At 36.5% G+C, this 19,416-nt stretch overlaps 1 protein-coding gene across 1 annotated transcript in view; it reads right to left on the bottom strand.

Annotated features, from left to right (window-relative positions):
- dpysl2a (dihydropyrimidinase like 2a) overlaps positions 1–19,416 on the bottom strand; it is a 74,774-nt gene that overhangs the window by 2,637 nt on the left and 52,721 nt on the right. Inside the window, exons 9-13 of the mRNA XM_056464114.1 lie at positions 15,143–15,299; positions 10,182–10,323; positions 7,987–8,157; positions 6,588–6,767; positions 1,254–1,419 (exon numbers count right to left, since the gene is read on the bottom strand). Of these exons, the coding sequence (XP_056320089.1) occupies positions 1,254–1,419; positions 6,588–6,767; positions 7,987–8,157; positions 10,182–10,323; positions 15,143–15,299 (816 nt within the window). The remainder of the gene's footprint in view (positions 1–1,253; positions 1,420–6,587; positions 6,768–7,986; positions 8,158–10,181; positions 10,324–15,142; positions 15,300–19,416) is intronic.

Here is a 19,416-nt window from a genome sequence, read left to right as displayed (position 1 = left end):
ATGTCCTTATATAACCGTGAGCATGCGATGCTGGTCGCTGGGTCTTGTATTCAAAAATAAAGCTTAACTACGGGTGGGTCTCTTTCTCTAAAATATGAAGGTGTTTTAAGCATTTTTATCTGACAGAATGGCTCAAACATACAGACTCTCCATTTAAATTAAACTCTGTGGCAACAGATGCAGGGTTTCGGTTCTTAAAGCAGATGCTTTTTGTCATGTGGAATGAGTTTAAAATATGCTACTCTTATATTTTTGGACATTATTCGACATCATGAATATTTCACTTTTGTTTAACAGTTTGTGTTTGAGCCGCGGAAAACTATCAGCTTTTGGTGCACATCAATTCATCTCAAATGATAACTGTTTTTTGTTTATTTTGTAAATAACTGACCGGCAACAGACACTTTATAATTAAGATGCAAATTATAGCAAATGAAATTCGTTACGAGAAGAGATTTTTTTCAACCAAATGTGTAAAGTAAAAAAATATTGTTTTCTTAGTGTTTCCTGTTGCTATTTTCAGTTTTTCTTATCTATTGAATTTTTTCCCTCAGTCTTATCAGATAAGAATCCACAGTAATTTCAAATTTCCCTTTAGTGGGTTATTCTTTTTGAGAGATTGTTGTGGTCTTTGTAGATAAATCACATTCATAGGAACAGTAATGAACTGATTCAGATGAGTGTTTGAAGCATCAGAAAATGTTCAATACCATAAAAGGCACAAATTCTACAGTTTTGCAGCCTTAATGCTGCAAATAAAAAACTGAAATAAAACTGAAATAAAATAAAGCGGTCTACTGATTATTTGGTGACACAAACGTGTGAGCAGACTTTTCCACAGGTAACAACCGTTAATGACGATACTACCATTTACAAACTACAGTGTCACCGCCAGTATTTTGAAGCCTTAGTATCGCGGTACTATTGAAGTACCGGTAAACCGTGCAACCCTACTTTGAGGTTCCAGAAAAGCGCTATATAAATGTAAGGAATTATTATTATTATAAAACTGTGACTATACAAAAAATAAACGTTCTCATCTTACATGTCTAATTTTATGCCAAAATGTCAAAATCTTTGTTAGTACAAGTGACCACTCTGTGAAGAAGACGTTAATGTATTAATGTAACAAACAAACATTCATTCATTCATTTTCCTTCTGCTTAATCAACACCAGTAAAGAACCTTTGTTTTTTTTTAATAGTGCATATTGAAAAAAAAACATCTTATGGTAGTACTAGTTGTGAACTTACCTGACAGGCTGAATCCCGACTGGTGCAGGTTGCGAACGGGTTGAGGTGCAGGTTTAACTGGCGAAGTTTTACCAGAGGTCACAGGGGTCATGACCTTAGGCGTCACAGTGACCTCACACACCGGACCATCATACAGACCTCGCGGGACTCCACGGAGCTCAGCAAGCTACATCAAAAAACCATCATTAAATCAAGGTTTATAATTAGAAATACACTGATTGAACATTATTTTGTCCCTAATGCGCAGTATGTAACTTTTTGTACTTCAAGAGTTCACAATAAGCTGATGATTGATTATAACGCTTGATTGGCATGCTGTCCCGGGAGAGAGCACTGAGCTCAAAAGACCCTCGAGCCCGGGGCTCCCCTTCCATTTGCAAGGCGAGAGGGTAGTTTGAGCTCAGGTAGAACTCGAGAACTTCCCTGCTGTAGAAGCTAATGAACAGATAGAGATTGCTCTTAAGAGATAAATTCTTGCTAGGAGCATGTCTATGGTGCTGATTTGGATTAGTCAATTAACTTAAGTATGTTTTTGGACGGTGGGAGGAAACCGGGGGACCCGGGGGAAACCCACGTGAGCATGGGGAGAACGCGTAAACTCCACACAAAAATGTCGGCTGGTTTTGTTAATGACCAGAACTAAAGACGTTCTTGCTGTGAGGCAACAGTGCTAACCACTGGGCCACCGTGCCACCCACCTAGAAAAGGAGGAGGAGTAGGGGTGGAAGGGGGATTCTTCAAAATGAATATGGCTGTGGTATGAAACGTAGGGCACTTATAGTGGCAGGGGAATCGTCTAATTGGTGAATAATAAATTGGATAATGCGGGGCAGCTGTAAGCAATCAAGCACGTGATCCTCTCCAAATTAGTTTAGAAATAAACACTTTTTAAACTTCTATTATTCTGTGACGTTTTCAACAAAGTGTGAAATCAAAATTTTGCTAGCTCACGTTGTTAAAGTGAATAATTAATCTGTGCAATTTAATCAACTGATTTTTTTTGTTTTGGCAATCTTCAATCAAAATCTGATCATTTGCTTCTGGTTTTGGAGTGGCATTCGCTTATTTCAAGCGGCCGCCATTTTAAAAAACCAAAGCAAGGCTGCGGTGGGAAGAAACCCGGAAGTATAGGACCAGCACTGTAAACATTGCAGTAACATGCTGTGGACTATAAACCTCCAGCTGTTGCCGAGATTTCAAAATACAGATATGGTGTAAACATCACTTTAATATCAGTCAGTACGTTTAATGTAAACAATTAAAAGCAATTTAGCATCAAACAACATCACAATCTCTTGAAGAGTAATACGCTCAAGTGTCCTCCTAGACTTCAGTTCATGGCACTAGTTAAACACCGTGGGGACGCTTCCCTGCTTCAACCTATGTAACCTGGTGAGTGATAAAACACTGCAGTCCTTTGTAGCACTCCCTCGTGTTGTCTGTAATAGTGTTGTCCCGGTACTCAAGTGTTAAAAATGTCCATTTCTACATTCTAACGCTGCTGAGCGCGTTCATAAACAGCGCTGATTTACCATAGTATTCACCAGAACTCATCAGTTTACTGCTCTTCACCAAGGGCAAACACAGATACATGGACACTGGAGCGCGAAGTAGCCGTGAAGATCAGTCGAGTCATCAAGCAGATCGCTCGTCTGTGTTTGTGCTCGGTAAACAGTGGAGGGTGAACTGATGACCTTCTCGGCCAATCACAATCATTTCTGTTGAGCATGTGAACACAATGGCAAATCAGCGCTGTTTTAAGAAAGCCATCAACAGTGCCTTCAATGTTAACGGGAAATGGATGGTTTTTCTTTTAATTCAGTATCGTGACAAGTCTAATATAGTGAAAGAATCAGTTCATTAACTTGGGTTTGATAAATAGCATCTAAAACGTGTTCGTGAAAGAAAACGTTAGCTAACTAGTGCCTTTTCCCTTAACTTAGCTAAATATGAGGTCTGATATCCCTTTTTATTTTCACCAATCATTCAGAATGGACCTTTGAGTCACTCGGAAGGTGGTGAAATGATAAATTTGTGTCACTTTCTCTTCGCTGATAAGATATACAGCCAGGTACACAGCGTTCCTATGCAACTCCCAACGATATTTCCGGGTTTCTTCCCACTGCAGCCTCGATTTCGATTTTAAAAACGGGGGCTGCATGAAATCAGTCTATTCCTTCTGTTGACGTCAACCTGAGGGTTTCCATAGCAACTGTATATCAATATTCTTAACCACGCCCCTCTTACCATTTGTTTGTTATGAGGGAATGTTGCGCAAAAAGAACACCCCGACCCCTACTCAATATTCAGTTTCAGTTGGACGTACATCAACATACTGAAATAAAAGTCTCAGCAACTTCTGGTTCACGCAGAGTTAATATACTAATAAAAAGATTGTTTGGATAAGAATTTTTTGTTTGGAATGTTTCATTCATCTTTCTGATGAGACGTTAAACCGAGGTCCTGACTTTCTGTGGTCATTAAAAATCGCATGGCACTTCTCGTAAAGTGTAGTGGTCTAACCCCGGTGTCCTGGCCATATCCTTTCCAATCATCCCCATCCACTGAATTGTCTCTATCCGCTTGTTAAGTGGTGATGTGCTGTCTTATCCAGATATTTTACATTTAGTTAGGATTAAGTGATCATTTAGCGACCCCTTCTGGTTATACATAGGCATTGCATTATGTTAGAGTCCTTATTTCATGACATCATAAATATGAGCGTAGGTATTCAAAAGCCGCATGGAAGAGCACACGGCTGCAGCTATCATTTGCTCCTTGATTTAAGTTGTGTTGAGGCACATTCGGTATGTAGACATTATTTTATCATTATTTAATTGAAGTTTATTTATGCTTACACTATACTCATGTCATTATACATGCAAGATGTTAATTTGTTCTTTATTTTGTCAATTGTATCACATATGTGATTGGGTTAAGTGCGTAACCAGTGATCTATTTTGCATAAAGAACCGATTGTGCTTGTGTTTGTACGTATTTTTTGATCTAGCATACTTACCATTCTGTATTTTGTATGTTTTGCAGTTTTACGTTATTCCATAATCAACAGTAAAAGGTTCAAACTTATCTCTTGAGTCTGTTGTCATTGGAAGACGTTATCTTTCTGCTAAATCAAGCAAGGCGTTTGATAGTAAGGGCAGAACAGGTGACGTGTTGATGTATCGTTTGAATTGAGAAAATATTTGTTTATGATCACTTTTAGTCATATCACACGTTAAAGTGAATTTCATTTAAAGTCATAGTGTACACAACAATCTCTGGGCTTGCTGCATCACAAACACCAAAATTTTAACAATTTATTAAAAATGAATCCCTTTCTGGCCATCGGATATTAGGCATGGACAAATATATTGCGATCGTGATTTTAGTAGGTATTACATCGCTTTGTAAACATTAATTATGATTACCATTTCATAAGTCTCCCCATACAGTTTGATAGAGCGCTTGAACCTCTTCGCGTGACATCACACTTAACAAGCAGATAACTGTCTCTCCACTCAAACTACAGCTGGTGTGTGGTGAGCGTATTGGCACCATTGTCCTGTGGCTGCCGTCGCATCATCCAAGGGGATGCTACACAGTACACACCTTTCTCATGTTTGTGAAGCGCTTTGGGTGTATGGCCATACACGATAAATGCTGTATATAAATACACACTACATAACATAACTCACTTTAGGGGGGTTTTATGTTTCAAAAAGTCTGAAAAAAGTGAATAGGATATGTTAATTTCATCACTGGAAACTTATTTCTAAAGCTAAAGTAAACGTTTATAATGAATGTATTTTACATATGCTTCGTTAAATACAGTCTTGTGCATCTGCTGATTTTATCTTGTGTAGATTATGTTTGCATTTGAAGCTCATTATTTTGATGATTTTTGATTTAAATACCCGTGGGAACCCTGTGTTTTGGTTTTTGCACAGGTTTGCTTTATGTAACATGATTTCGCAAATTTAAAGTCCAGTCATTCATTTTCCTTCAGCTTAGTCCTTTTATTCATCAGGGGTCACCACAGAGGAATGAACCGAAAACTATTCCAGCATATGTTTTACACAGCGGATGCCCTTCCAGCTGCAACCCAGTACTGGAAAACATTCATACACACTCATTCACACACAATCATACATTACGGCCAATTTACATTTACATTTACATTTAGTAGACGCTTTTATCCAAAGCGACTTACAAATGAGGACAAGGAAGCAATTTACACAACTATAAGAGCAGCAGTGAGCAAGTGCTATAGACAAGTTTCAGGTGTGTAAAGTCTATGATAAATGATAAAGGATTTTAACTTTTAATTAATATAATTTAAAAAAATAAAGCATTAATAAAAATTAAGATACTGACCCCATATTTTAAACATTAGAGTAGAGTAAAAGTTGATTTGGCAAGACGAGGAGAGAATAAAATAATAATAATAAAAAAATAATAATAATAAAAAAAACAAACAAACTGCTGTCTTATCTTCTAGCATTCTAGTATGACTTATCTATCAGGGCTGCACAATATATCCACAATAATCAACGTGCAATGTTGAGTTGGGATTACAATTAAATAAAAATCATCGTTCAGTCCACATGATTTGTAGAATTATTTTGAATTTCAACCTTAATCTATTAATGTGATTTATGATTATGACCCATGACTGTAAGGTTTAAAGCAAATTTAAACCATCTGGGAACAAGAAACTATAAAATTTGCCGCATTATCAAAGATTAATTTAGCTTAATTACTTGTCAAATGAAAACTATACAGTGTTCCTTTAGATGTGCTAATTGAATTTCTTTACTTCATTTTAGTTTATTTAACTCACCTGCGTCGCATGTGTTTGGACGTGGGGGAAACTAGAGCACCCGGAGGAAACCCACGCCAATACGGGGAGAACATGCAAACTCCACACAGATATGCCAACTGATCCAGCCGGGACTAAAACCAGTGACCTTCTTGCTGTGAGGCGACAGTGCTAACCACTGAGCCACCATGTCGCCCACGTCCAGTCAGTACGTTTTTATATATTTATATTCAGAATTTTACAAAAATATGTAAATCTGAACACTGAAAAAAAAGAATCATTGGATTTACACATTTTTTTAAAGTAAGTGGTTGCAAATAATATCAAACAAACAAATTAAATTTGTTAATGCTTGTTTGTTTATATTTAGTCCATATAAATTGTTTGCACTTACCCTAAAAGCATTTAGTAAATCCAATTAAAAATTTTTTTTGCAGTGTATCGCGATTGGCCATAAACAAAAATGAAGAATGGTGCATTGCTGTTTAAAATCACTATGTTTTGTATTCATGTACCCTGCTGCGGGCCTTTATCCTCTTGTAGACGTAGTCTGGGAAGGGTTTGCGGCTGATGTAGCGTCCAGAGCCCTCAGTAGTGTGCAGGTTTCCCTCCTCGAGGACAACCTTCCCTTGACTGATGACCACCAGAGGAGCTCCACGCACCTCCATACCCTCGAAGATGTTATACTCCACCGCCTGATAGACACAGCAATCAGGGGAAACCTCTCAGATGTTTTAACAAATCATTATTTAAGTGTAATATATTTCAACACAACCCACAGCACATACAGTAAGTCACAAAATATTAAATAATCCTAAAACATTATATTATATTATATTAGTTTATATTATATTATATTATATTATATTATATTATATTATATTATATTATATTATATTATATTATATTATATTATATTATATTACATTAGTTTATATTATATTATATTATATTATATTATATTATATTATATTATATTATATTATATTATATTATATTAGTTTATATTATACTATATTATATTATATAATATTATATTATATTAGTTTATATTATGTTATATTATATTATATTATATTGCATTATTTTATATTATATTATATTATATTAGTTTATATTATATTAGTTTATATTATGTTATATTATATTAGTTTATATTATATTAGTTTATATTATGTTATATTATATTAGTTTATATTATATTAGTTTATATTATGTTATATTATATTAGTTTATATTATATTGTATTATATTATATTATATTATATTATATTAGTTTATATTATAATATATTATATTACATTATTTTATGCTATATTACAATATATTGCATTATTTTATATTATGTTATATTATATTATATTATTTTATTTTATATTATAACAAATTATATTAAATTATATTATATTACATTACATTATATTATATTATATTATTTTATATTATATTACATTGTTACATTATTTTATATTATATTATATTATATTAGTTTATATTATATCATATTACATTATTTTATATTATTTTATTTTATATTATAAGATATTATATTTTATTATATTATTTTATATCATTTTATATTATTATATTAGTTTATATTACATTATTTTATATTATTTAATTTAATTTTATATTATATTATATTATTTTATCTTACATTATATTACATTATATTATTTTAATTTAAATTATATTATATTATATTATTTTATCTTATATAATATTATTTTATATTACATTATTTTATTTTACATTATATTATATTACAATATATTATTTTATATTACATTCCATTCCATTATACTATTTAATATGACATAATATTACGTCCATTGTTAGTTCATGTTAACTCACAGCATAATAAATATCACAACACATATGTGAAAACACATATGGTGATAAGTTTTTCCTCACCAGGTGGTGACTCTTGGCGGAGATGATTTTGGTGGCATCGGGGTCCCAGAGCACCAGATCGGCATCAGAGCCCACAGCGATGCGGCCCTTGCGTGGGTACAGGTTGAAGATCTTGGCTGCGTTGGTGCTCGTCACTAACACAAACTGGTTTTCATCCATCTTACCTGTAACCTGAGGAGCAGAGCGTTCATTTTGAGGACTAGCTCACAAAGAGTTCACAGGGATGATGAAGACTAATATTGATTTTTCACACCAAATTAAAGCATAGTATTGTGCAGAACAGAGTATTATTTCCAAATAAATAAAAGTAATAATAACATATATATATATATATATATATATGCAGGGCTTGACATTAACACCCGCCAAATGCGGGTAGATTTTAGCTGTGGTGGGTTAGACAGTCACTACCACTAGCCACTTTGACTGGCAGAAAATCATTTTTAAATGGTAGTTTTCTTAAAAGCAGGGTTCGACAATAAAGATGGCCCAATATTCGTCCAAATGTGATCTTAGAATCGAGAAGCAGCACGACTGTCAAAACTAATTGTGTTCGCGCGAGCAAAAGAAAGCAGGTGAATACTGAATTAGAGGAAGATCACTCGCGTGCACAGGTGATGTGATGCTCATGACCAGAGGCGGACTGGGAAAACATTTTCCACCGGGCCAAAATCATGCTTAGTTTGGGGGCGGGAGGTAGGGGGGGCAGGCCAGAGTCCCGGTGGCAGGACAGACTGACTGCCAGGCCAATCCCGCTGCTCCCTAATGGCCAGTCCGCCCCTGCGCACAACTGTTAAAAAGCGTTACTTGCGCAAAGCAACCATGTCTAGAGGAAGGTTCTCTTTGAAATAGATTGGACAAAAAGCGATGATCGTGCACCCACAGTCCTGCTGCTTTCAAGAGCTCAAGATTTTTAAAAATATATCATTTTGTAAGCAGCAGCGGTCACTGCTTTCCTTTAAATCATTCTTTTAAAAGATTACTGATGGGTCTAACATTAACCGTGTGCATGTAATCATCCTTTGATGATCACACACGGTCGCTTATGTTTTTTACCTGCTTTCTTTTGCTTATAGCTATTTTTGTTAATGTTTAATTATCATTTTTTACAATAACATTGCTTTAATATGAGATTAACTCCCCAGTTATGTTTAGTTAACTGGTGACATGGGACCTTTAGCCAGGACAGATAAATTTGGTTAATGTCAAGCCCTGTATATATGTTTTATTGAATATCAACAGTATTTAATGCATATGACAATAGGAAAAAGAAAAATAAATAAAAATACATATATTTATTAAATAATTATAATTGCTACATAGTGCTAACATGCTGTGAAAATATTACTTAAATTAATGCATTTTTTTCTAAAAAAGCACTTAATACAAATAAAATGACATTCCATATAAAATAATAATAATAATAATAAAGAAGAATAAAAAGAACAATAAAACACAATATTTATAAAATAATAAACATACCATTATAATCATCATTAAAATGATTTATAAATAATGTTTAATCTTTTTATTTATTATGATTAATTATATGTTTGCTACATAGTGCAAACATACTGAGAAACAAAATATTACTTCAATTAAAATAAAATGGCATTTAATTTAACATTTAAATGATAAATATAATAAAAAGATGAACAAAAAGAACAAAAACATAAATAAAAACAAAATATTTATAAACGAATAAACAATACCATTATTATCAATATTTATAAATAATGTTATAAAAAATAATGAAACTGAACATTACTACAATAAATGTTATATATCAATAACAAAGGTGTGTTATTAAATAATTAAATAATATAATAATATTTATATATATATATATATATTTATATATATATATATATATATATATATATATATATTTATATATATATATATATATATATATATATATATATATATATATATATATATATATATATATAATATATATATATATATATATCTATATATATATATCTATATCTATACATATATCTATATCTATACATCTATATCTATACATCTATATCTATATATATATATATATATATATATATATATATATATATATATATATATATATATGCGTGTGTGTGTGTAATGGGTTGGGTCGGGGCCCTATGAGGCCTCGTGTGTGTGTGTGTGTGTGTGTGTGTGTGTGTGTGTGTGTGTGCAGCGTCTCTCACCACACACTTGTCCCAGATGATGGACATTCTCTCCTCGGTGCCGTTGGTTCCCTCAGGGATGAAGGTGAAGTTGTCTTTACCGACGGCCCGCTGAGATGTGTTGAAGGTGCAGTGAGCGCTGCCCGTCACCTGCAGATCACCACTGCAAATACACACACCACACACACACACACACACACACACACACACACACACACACACACACACACACACACACACACACACACACACACACACACACACACACACACACACACACACACACACACACACACACACACACACACACACACACACACACACAATAATCATCATTAAAACAACCACACAACAAAAATTTTTCTGCACATGGTCCATATCAGGGTTTTTGACAATACAATGCCATGGTCTTCCTTGGAAAAACTTTGAAAGTGGTTTGACATGCTAAAATCCTTCTAAATCCTCTCTAAAAACATCCATTTATTATATAACTTATTATATATTTTAGTGAGTTGTTTAAAAATACAACCCAAATCATAAAAAGCCGGGACAGTATGGAAAACGCAAATAAAAATAAAAAGTAGATTTTGTATTTCCTTGCAGACAATAAGAACACAATAGTTCATGTTTTGTCTGGTCAACTTAATTTCATTTGTTAATATACATGCTTTCCTGTCATTCAGACCTGCAACACATTCCAAAAACAGGAGCAATTTCGGGCTAGTAAGCAAGTAAACTGGATAATTAATGATATGATGTGACACAGGTGACGTCAACAGGTGACTGTAATTATGATTTGGTACAAAAGCAGCATCCGAGAAAGATGTAGTCCTTTAGGAGCAAAGATGGGCCGAGGACCACCAGTTTGCCAACAAAAAGGGTCATCCAGACTGTTACCAGCAACAAGTTCAAAAGCCAGGGTCTGTGATGGTGTGGGCTTGTGTCAGGGCCCTTGGCAAAGGTAACTTGCACTTCTGTTATGGCACCATTATTGCTAAAAAGTACATAGGGATTTTGGAGCACAATATGCTGCCTTCTTTTCCAGGGACACCCATGCGTTTTTCAAGATTGCAAAACCACATTCTGCACATTTTACAAAGTCCTAACTGTAGAGGAAGAGGATAAGGGTACTTGACTGGCATGCCTGCAGTCCCGACCTGTCTCCAATAGAGATTGTGTGGCGCATTTTGTAAAATGCGACAAAGACCCCGTACTGGTGCCCACCTTAAGACTTGTTTGCAGGAGGAATGGGACAAAATGACACCTGAAAGTCCCTAGTCCCTAATCTTCAGTCCCTAAATGTCTTAAAGAGCCCATATTATTCATGAAATAGGGTCATATTTAGGTTGTAAGGGTCTCCAACAACAGTCTAATATGCATGCAAGGTCATAAAACACTTTTATGGTCTTATAATCTGCATTTATTTTTACCTAATTATCCCAGCGACTCCCATATGAATCGTTCAGCGATTCATTTGTTCCCAACCCCCTCCTCAGCGCGAAGCTAATCTGCGCTGATTGGACTGATGACAGCCTGCTGCGATTGGTCGACAGTGACAGGCTTCAGCACGAGACAGAGTGAAATGCCCAGCTGGTAATCAACTACATAAAAGTAGTCACAGTGCACACGCGCTTCATAGTGTAAGGCTTTTTTCACACACATACAACCCTCCTCAGAAGAACTGGGGAGATCGACACGAGTCGCCTAGCCTCTCTCTCTCCCTCTCTCTCTCACACACACACACACAACGCTCCTCAGAAGAACTAGGGAAAGCGACGCGAGTCTCTCTCTCTCTCTCTCTCACACCCACACGCACACACACACACACACACACAACGCTCCTCAGAAAAACTAGGGAAAGCGACGCGAGTCTCCTGTCTCCTAGCCCCTAGGCGTCACAAACTCGACCTGTTCTTTTTCTCTTTCTCTCTCTCTCTCTCACACACACACACACACACACACACACACACACACACACACACACACACACATAAACACATCACGTTCCTCCTCAGAACTAGGGAGATCGACACCTCTCTTGTCTCCTAGCTTACGATCGCCATAACAACGACAAACGGCAGTGGAACGCGAGCTCACAAAAGCCTTTAACGTTAAATCCGTAAACAAAGCGGCACACATTGCGTTTTTAACGTGGCTTACATGTGATAAGAGAATATAAAGAGTAACCGCGTGTACTGTACCAGGTTAACAAGTAACAAAACACAATAAATACATAGTTTGCAAGTTAAACGAGGCAACAATTTTAATCGCACGTACTTACACTAGTGAATAAACCTCAACCACTGACTCTTCACAGTTCACAACTCATCTTTGGGTAGAGACTGTCAATATTATCCATCTGAGCACAGCGTGACTTCATTCGACCGGCGGCGTCTGTGTGTGTGTGTGTCTAGTGTTTTTTCTGTGTTAGTGGGCGGGGCCGCAGGTTTCAAATCTCCCTGGTTTGCGCGCGTAACTACTGGCGAGGCTTGTGTTTCGTGGCTGCGTCATCGCGAAACACCTAATGACTCGTTATCAAGACGACTCGTTTGAAGCACTGTGAGTCGACTCTTTTATAGATGAATCAATAGTTTTAAACACTGTACACTTACAGATTTAAGCCTTAGCTGGATATTTCACTTCACTTAGAGCTGTGTTACACACTACATGGAAGGGCATTTTCAAAAACCCATAATATGGGCTCTTTAAGTGTTGTGAAAAGGAATGACAACATTACAAAGTGGTAAATGCTTTACTGCTCCAACTTTTTTTGAAATGTGTTGCAAGAACCAAAATTGCATTGTGTTTATTCATTCATTCATTCTTCATTCATTTTCTTTTCGGCTAAGTCCCTTTATTAATCTAGGGTCGCCACAGCGGAATGAACCACCAACTTATCCAGCATATGTTTTACACAGTGGATGCCCTTCCAGCTGCAACCCATCTCTGGGAAACATCCATCCACAATTATTCACACACATACACTACGGGCAATTTAGCCTACCCAATTCACCTGTACCGCATGTCTGTGGGGAAAACCAGAGCACCCGGAGGAAACCCACACCAACAAGGGAAGAACATGCAAACTCCACACAGAAACGCCAACTGACCCAGCCGAGGCTCGAACCAGCGTCCTTCTTGGTGTGAAGTGACATCGCTACCTACTGCGGCACCGCATAGCCGCATTGTGTTTATTTTAAAAAAAAAATAATAATAATAATCATGAGGTACACATTAAATGTTTGTTGTATTGTCTGCAATGAAATATAAATCAAAGTAAATTTATAAATCAGTACTTCCTTTTTTTAATTTGGATTCTCCATACTGTCCCAACATTTTCTGATTTAGGCTGTATATTCACTAAATTGATCTAGTAAAGCTCAAACTTTGATTAAGTATGCATTTGAACATATAATGTTACTTTTAGTATTCATTTTAATTGAGATATGAGATAAAATATTTAAACTTAATGCAGTTGTCACAAAATGATCGAGTAAACCAAAGAGTTGAATAAGAACGCCTCTGAAAACATCAACTTATTTTTGTATGTTTGCTATAGATTTTATTTTTTAGAGATTAAAACTTTTACATCACATTTAAACTTCTAAGAAATCATCTAAAAAAAACAACTAATGACTAAAGTAACATGTTGATTGGGAAAGCACTTGAAAACATTTAGTTAATTTAACATTAAGTTAATGCAAAATTGAAATGGTTAAAGATTAAACTCCAAATATTTACTTCTAATAATTAATTTGTCACAACACTTTAAACACTTAAACTTATAAAGTCCGTTTTAGTTGAACTTTGAGTTATTTTAGTGCATCAAGTTGAACGACATTTACATTTACTCATTTAACAGAAGCTTTTATCCAAAGTAACCTACAAGTGAGGATAAGAGACGCACTTCAAATCATCATAGAGTTGCAGTATATAAATGCTACGACAAGTGTTATTTATTTACTTATTTATAAAATAAATATAAATTAAGAATTTCATAGGAAACTAGCTGAAATAATATCAACATTTATTTATTTCAAGAAACAAAACAGATTTAGGCCAATAGTTCCTTGAATTGTGTCGCCCTCTAGTGATCACCTATCAGAATTGTTCCCTTCACATGCATCAATCTTTATGGCTCTATTTTGACAATCCATGTGCAAAGTCCAAAGCATTAAGGGCGTGTCAGAATCCACTTTTGCTATTTTAAGGACATAAAAATCCACTTTGCGCCGTGGTGCATGGTCTAACAGGGTTGAGCTTATTCTCTTAATGAGTTATAGGTGTGTTTTGAGAATAAACCAATCAGAGTCTCATCTCCCATTCCCTTTATAAGACAGTTGCGCTGCACCATAGCGCATTTGCTATTTACATGACGGACATTGTAAATGGAAAAACTGTACATTTCACTAGAGAGAAAACAGTTAAACAGAGCATCTGCAGCGCGAGAATGAGAGATGAGCCTCCTCATTGTTTACTTTCGCTTTCACTCTCATGGATAAGCAAACGTGTTGCACACACAGATATCCATTAGCCTCTACATAATTAATTTAGTTTGTTAAATGCAAAGATTTGTTTCAAAAATATTTCTAAATTCAGTTCTAATTTCCAGCAAATGAATAAATGAACATCAATAACGATGTGTGCTCCACACTGGACAATAGACAATATTTAACAATAGACAATATATTAGACAATAGACAATATATTTAAGTTCCTCAAAATAGCAACGCACCAGCAATGGGCCTCAACACACCTCCTTTTTTAGATCAGAACGTCTATGGGCGCACATATGAGCGCAAATGCATTTGCTATTTAAACAGCGTGCTGCAAAACGCCAAAATGACTCTTGCGCCAAGCTGAAACTAGCAAACAACAATTGCGTTGCGCCTTGCGTCGAGTGTTTGATAGGACCCTTAATGTCTAAACCTCACTGTGGTTAGACTGTAATCTAATGTCCCAGGATGCAACAGTGCACGCACCAGGCTAGCAGTGAGTTGAGGTAGTCCGGTGTGGTTGGGTCGGGGCTCAGTGGTGGAGATGTGATGAAGGCCGCAGCTTTGGCCCAGTTCTTGCTCCAGTAGTGAGTGCCGTCTGTTCCTAGGCTGGCAGAGATGGGCTCGCCGTAAACCACGGTTCCTGCAGATGGAGTACAGGAGGCATCAGAGGTTTACTGATACACTACAGAGTTGCTTCAAAATCCTAAATGTACTATACATGCTAAATGTACAAACAATAGATCAAAATATGCAGCTTAATGGGATAGTTCACCCAAAACTGAAAATGCTGTCATCGTTTACTCACCTTTATTTGTTTCAAACCAGTTTGAGTTTCTTTATTTCGTTAAACACAAAGGAAGATATTTTGAAAAATGTTGGAAACATGTAACCATTGATTTCCATAGTATTTGTTTCTTTTACTGGGCGACACGGTGGTGCAGTAGGTAGTGTTAGAAGGTCGCTGGTTCGAGCCTTGGCTGGGTCAGTTGCCGTTTCTGTGTGGAGTTTGCACGTTCTCCCCGTTTGCGTGGGTTTCCTCCAGGTGCTCCGGTTTCCCCCACAGTCCAAAGACATGTGGTACAGGTGAATTGGGTAGGCTAAATTGTCCGTAGTGTATGAGTGTGAACGGATGTTTCCCAGAGATGGGTTGCAGCTGGAAGGGCATCCGCTGCATAGAACATGTGCTGGATAAGTTGGTGGTTCATTCCACTGTGGCGACCCCTGATTAATAAGGCAACTAAGCCGAAAAGGAATGAATGAGTGTTTCTTTTACTATGGAAATCAGTGGCGGCAGGTTTTCAGCTTTCTTAAAAATGTCTTCCTTTGTGTTCAGCCGAAGAAAGAAACTCAGAGGTTTTGCTGAGGGGGAGTAAATATAATAAGCTTAATTCCTTTCAGTAATGTCTCTGCAAACATCCCATTTTTTTTTTTATTTATGTCTTATTGTACAGATTAATTTAGATAACATCCACAGTCAAGGTGAACTTAGGTGAACAGAAGAAAGAAGAATTTAGCTAAAAATGTGGTCCTTGGTGAATAAACTATGGTGGCTGAGAGAGCTCAAACATGCTGCAAGTTAAAAAAACAATAGCAAATAGAAAAACACTTACAAACTGAGAAAACATCTTGATAAATTTGACAACACATGCAAAATAGAGAAACCCATAGCAAATAATGCCGACCACAACAGAAACAGGCTCATTTCTGTTTAGAGTCCGTCTTTTTTGAAATAAATGATAGATTTTGATTGAATAGAACTGGGAAGTGAACAGTTTACTGGTGTGTGATAAGGAGTCTGTTGGTCATCTGAGAGCAATATAACTCCAGCTAAAAGAGGACGGAATATTGCTTAAAAGGGACCTAATATGCCTCTTTTTCTGAGATGTAAAATAAGTCTCTGATGTCCTGCCAGTGTATGTGAAGTTTCAGCTCAAAATACCTCACAAATAATGTTTAATAACTCTTTGAAACTGACTCTTTAGGGGTTTGACCCAAATTGCAATGTTTTGGTGACTGTGGCTTTAAATTCAAATTGCTCTTTTCAAAAGAAGGCGAAGCTACAAATGTCTACAACATTATTATAATATCAGGGCTCGAAATTAACCTTTTTGCTTGGTAGCACTGGTGCTCCTAACTTTAAAATTTTAGGTGCAGCAGCCAAAATTTAGTCGCACCAACCAATTATGAGCACCGTTACTAAGTTTTATTTAAACAGATTTATACAACAGCTCTGTCTGGTTCTCGAATCTGATTGGCTGATAGTCGTGAGATATTTAAGTAATATCAGCACCCGTACAGCTTCTTTACCCTTTGTGTATTACTCCGCCCACATACAGCCAGCAATAAGCAGAGACAGTTTGACAAATATTACTGCTGTTATACTACAAAATGTACTTTTGAGGCTTTTTTTAGTCGAGAATGTAGTTGTTTAGATTGCAACTATGCAGATTATTTGTAAGAATATTGCCTATCTTAAAATATTTACAATTTCTGAGAGAGCTCGTCGACGGCCATTAACCTGCCATAGTGTAAACCAAAGACAGTTGACATTTTCTATCCACAAGATGGCGACAGAACTGCACAATCAGCCCTTACACTTAGAAGATTATAACAGTCTGATTTCTGACTACAGCAGATCAAATCATTACTAAACTGGTAAACATACATGCCAACATTCCTGTTTTATCCTGGGAGTATCCCATATTTCAGACCAATCTCCCACAACCATCACTATTTTTATTTCTTCCGGAAAACTCTTGAAATTTCACCCCCCTTTTTGGTACAGCCTAAACACCCCCGGGTTGCCAACTTTGGTACAGTACCCGATCGCAGCAGCCACCCAAAACCCGCTGCATCCTATCCCAGTTCTCACCAGTGTTGGTATATGCCGAGCTAGTGTTGTTCCCATACTGATAAACTTCCGGTGACCTGTTATTGTGAGTTTTTTCTATTTTATACAATTCCTTTTACAGCATCGATGTTGTAATGTAATTAAAATACAATCAGTTAAATAGACTTTGGCATTCATTTAGTTATTCAAGCATAAAACGACACAAAAAGCCGTTTACTCGCACGCGCCTGTCAGAATCGGCAGGCTAGTGCAGAAGCTCCATTGAATATATAGGGGGAAAATAAATGCTCATATTATAAAGACATGGCGGGGAAAAATGTAATGTAAATGCTTGCATATCAGGAATGTGTGTTGTGTTGGCAGACAGAAAGAAGCAAAGTCCACACGTGTTTAGAGTTTTTCCTTATAGCAAACACAACAGCAGTCTGATAGTGATTGCGTTGCTTTTTTCGGGGTTAATTATTGTGATATCCTGATTGCAACAGAGAATTACTGTAGACTGTAACACTGTAAGTAGATATCTCTGTAGATGGATGGCATTTCATGTCACGTTCAGCCTTATCATCTTAAAGTGTGAGCAAAATCAGCTGTTTTGTCATTTAAACACTAGCTCTAAAGTGATGTTGGTGAATTAGTAGCGGCTTCTGCTGTTCTGACGTCAGCTGCAGATGTGAATGAATGGCGGAAGAAAGTAGTTCCTAATAAAAAGGGTTTTAAGACTCTCCGTGTTTGATTTTCTTATTTACGTATGTACATGATTGTGCCGTCAAACTGTTGTATAAATGCAATATCACACTCGTAGCAGTGCGATATGGCTGTATATCAGCACTGGTGGGACACTAAGGCACTCGGCCTGCGGCCTTGTGACAACGCACGCCTCCCACCAGTGCTGACATACAGCCACATCGCACTGCTACGAGTGTGATATTGCTCATTTATTGCATTTGAAATCAACACGAATCAAAACTAACAAGCAAAATATATATATGCTTGCGTGAGGAAAATATGTCTCAATGAAATCCCGTTATCAGAAGAAAATACATTTTTATAACATAATTGAGTGACCAAAAGATACACGGACCGCTCTCCGGCCCTGCACGCACTGCTTGACATGAATGAATCTGGTAATGATAACTGTGCTGTGTTCTAACGGGTGGTGTCTGATCTTGCACAGATGCTTTTGACATACCTTATTATTTGCATACGTCATTTTAATAGCAATCCCGGTCTTTTCATGAGCTGCAATATTAGTTTAATCTTAGTCAGCGCAAGCCCTTTTGCGATGGTGTACGTGGTGTTAAATTTGACATATAGCTGCACGGCTGACAGCATCTGGCAATTAAATGAAGTATTAAACAGAACCTCTTTTGCTTAAAATGTGTAAACGTGGCAAACAGTTACCTGAATATTCCGTCCCACAGACTTTACAGTGAATGCTTTAGTTATTTTCATTGTGGACTTGAAGCCAATGGAAGTCTTTCATCCACTCTTCGACAAGTGTAAACAGTGGATTAACATTCAGCACATGATCAGTAATCAGATGTGCCATTATTTGTAGCTTTAGGTGGTTTCTAAAACTAAATCTGTCAGTGTTGTTTTCATTCTCTCATCTTCAGCGCGTTACATTTTCACGGTTGTAGCTATCCCAGTCATCTGAAGAAGGCAGAAGGCAAGATACTCTTCTCAACGAGCTGCGGGTGATGCCGCCGGCCCCTCCCCCGCCTCAGAGCACTGATAGGCGGCCCAGTCCTCGTACAGAAGTCTCTCCGACCTGCAGCCTGACAGTAGATCACCCCTCTGCGTACCGACGGCAAATGATTTAGCACCGGCAATGTGAAGGTATTTCCCTTGCACAGTCAAACCGATCTGCTTCTCCTTTATTTGAACAATTTAATTTGACCGTTTA

The sequence above is a fragment of the Danio aesculapii genome, chromosome 8 (assembly GCF_903798145.1).
Source record: "Danio aesculapii chromosome 8, fDanAes4.1, whole genome shotgun sequence".
In the NCBI taxonomy this organism is placed as follows: Eukaryota; Metazoa; Chordata; class Actinopteri; order Cypriniformes; family Danionidae; genus Danio; species Danio aesculapii.
This window is presented reverse-complemented; position numbering and strand designations above follow the sequence as displayed.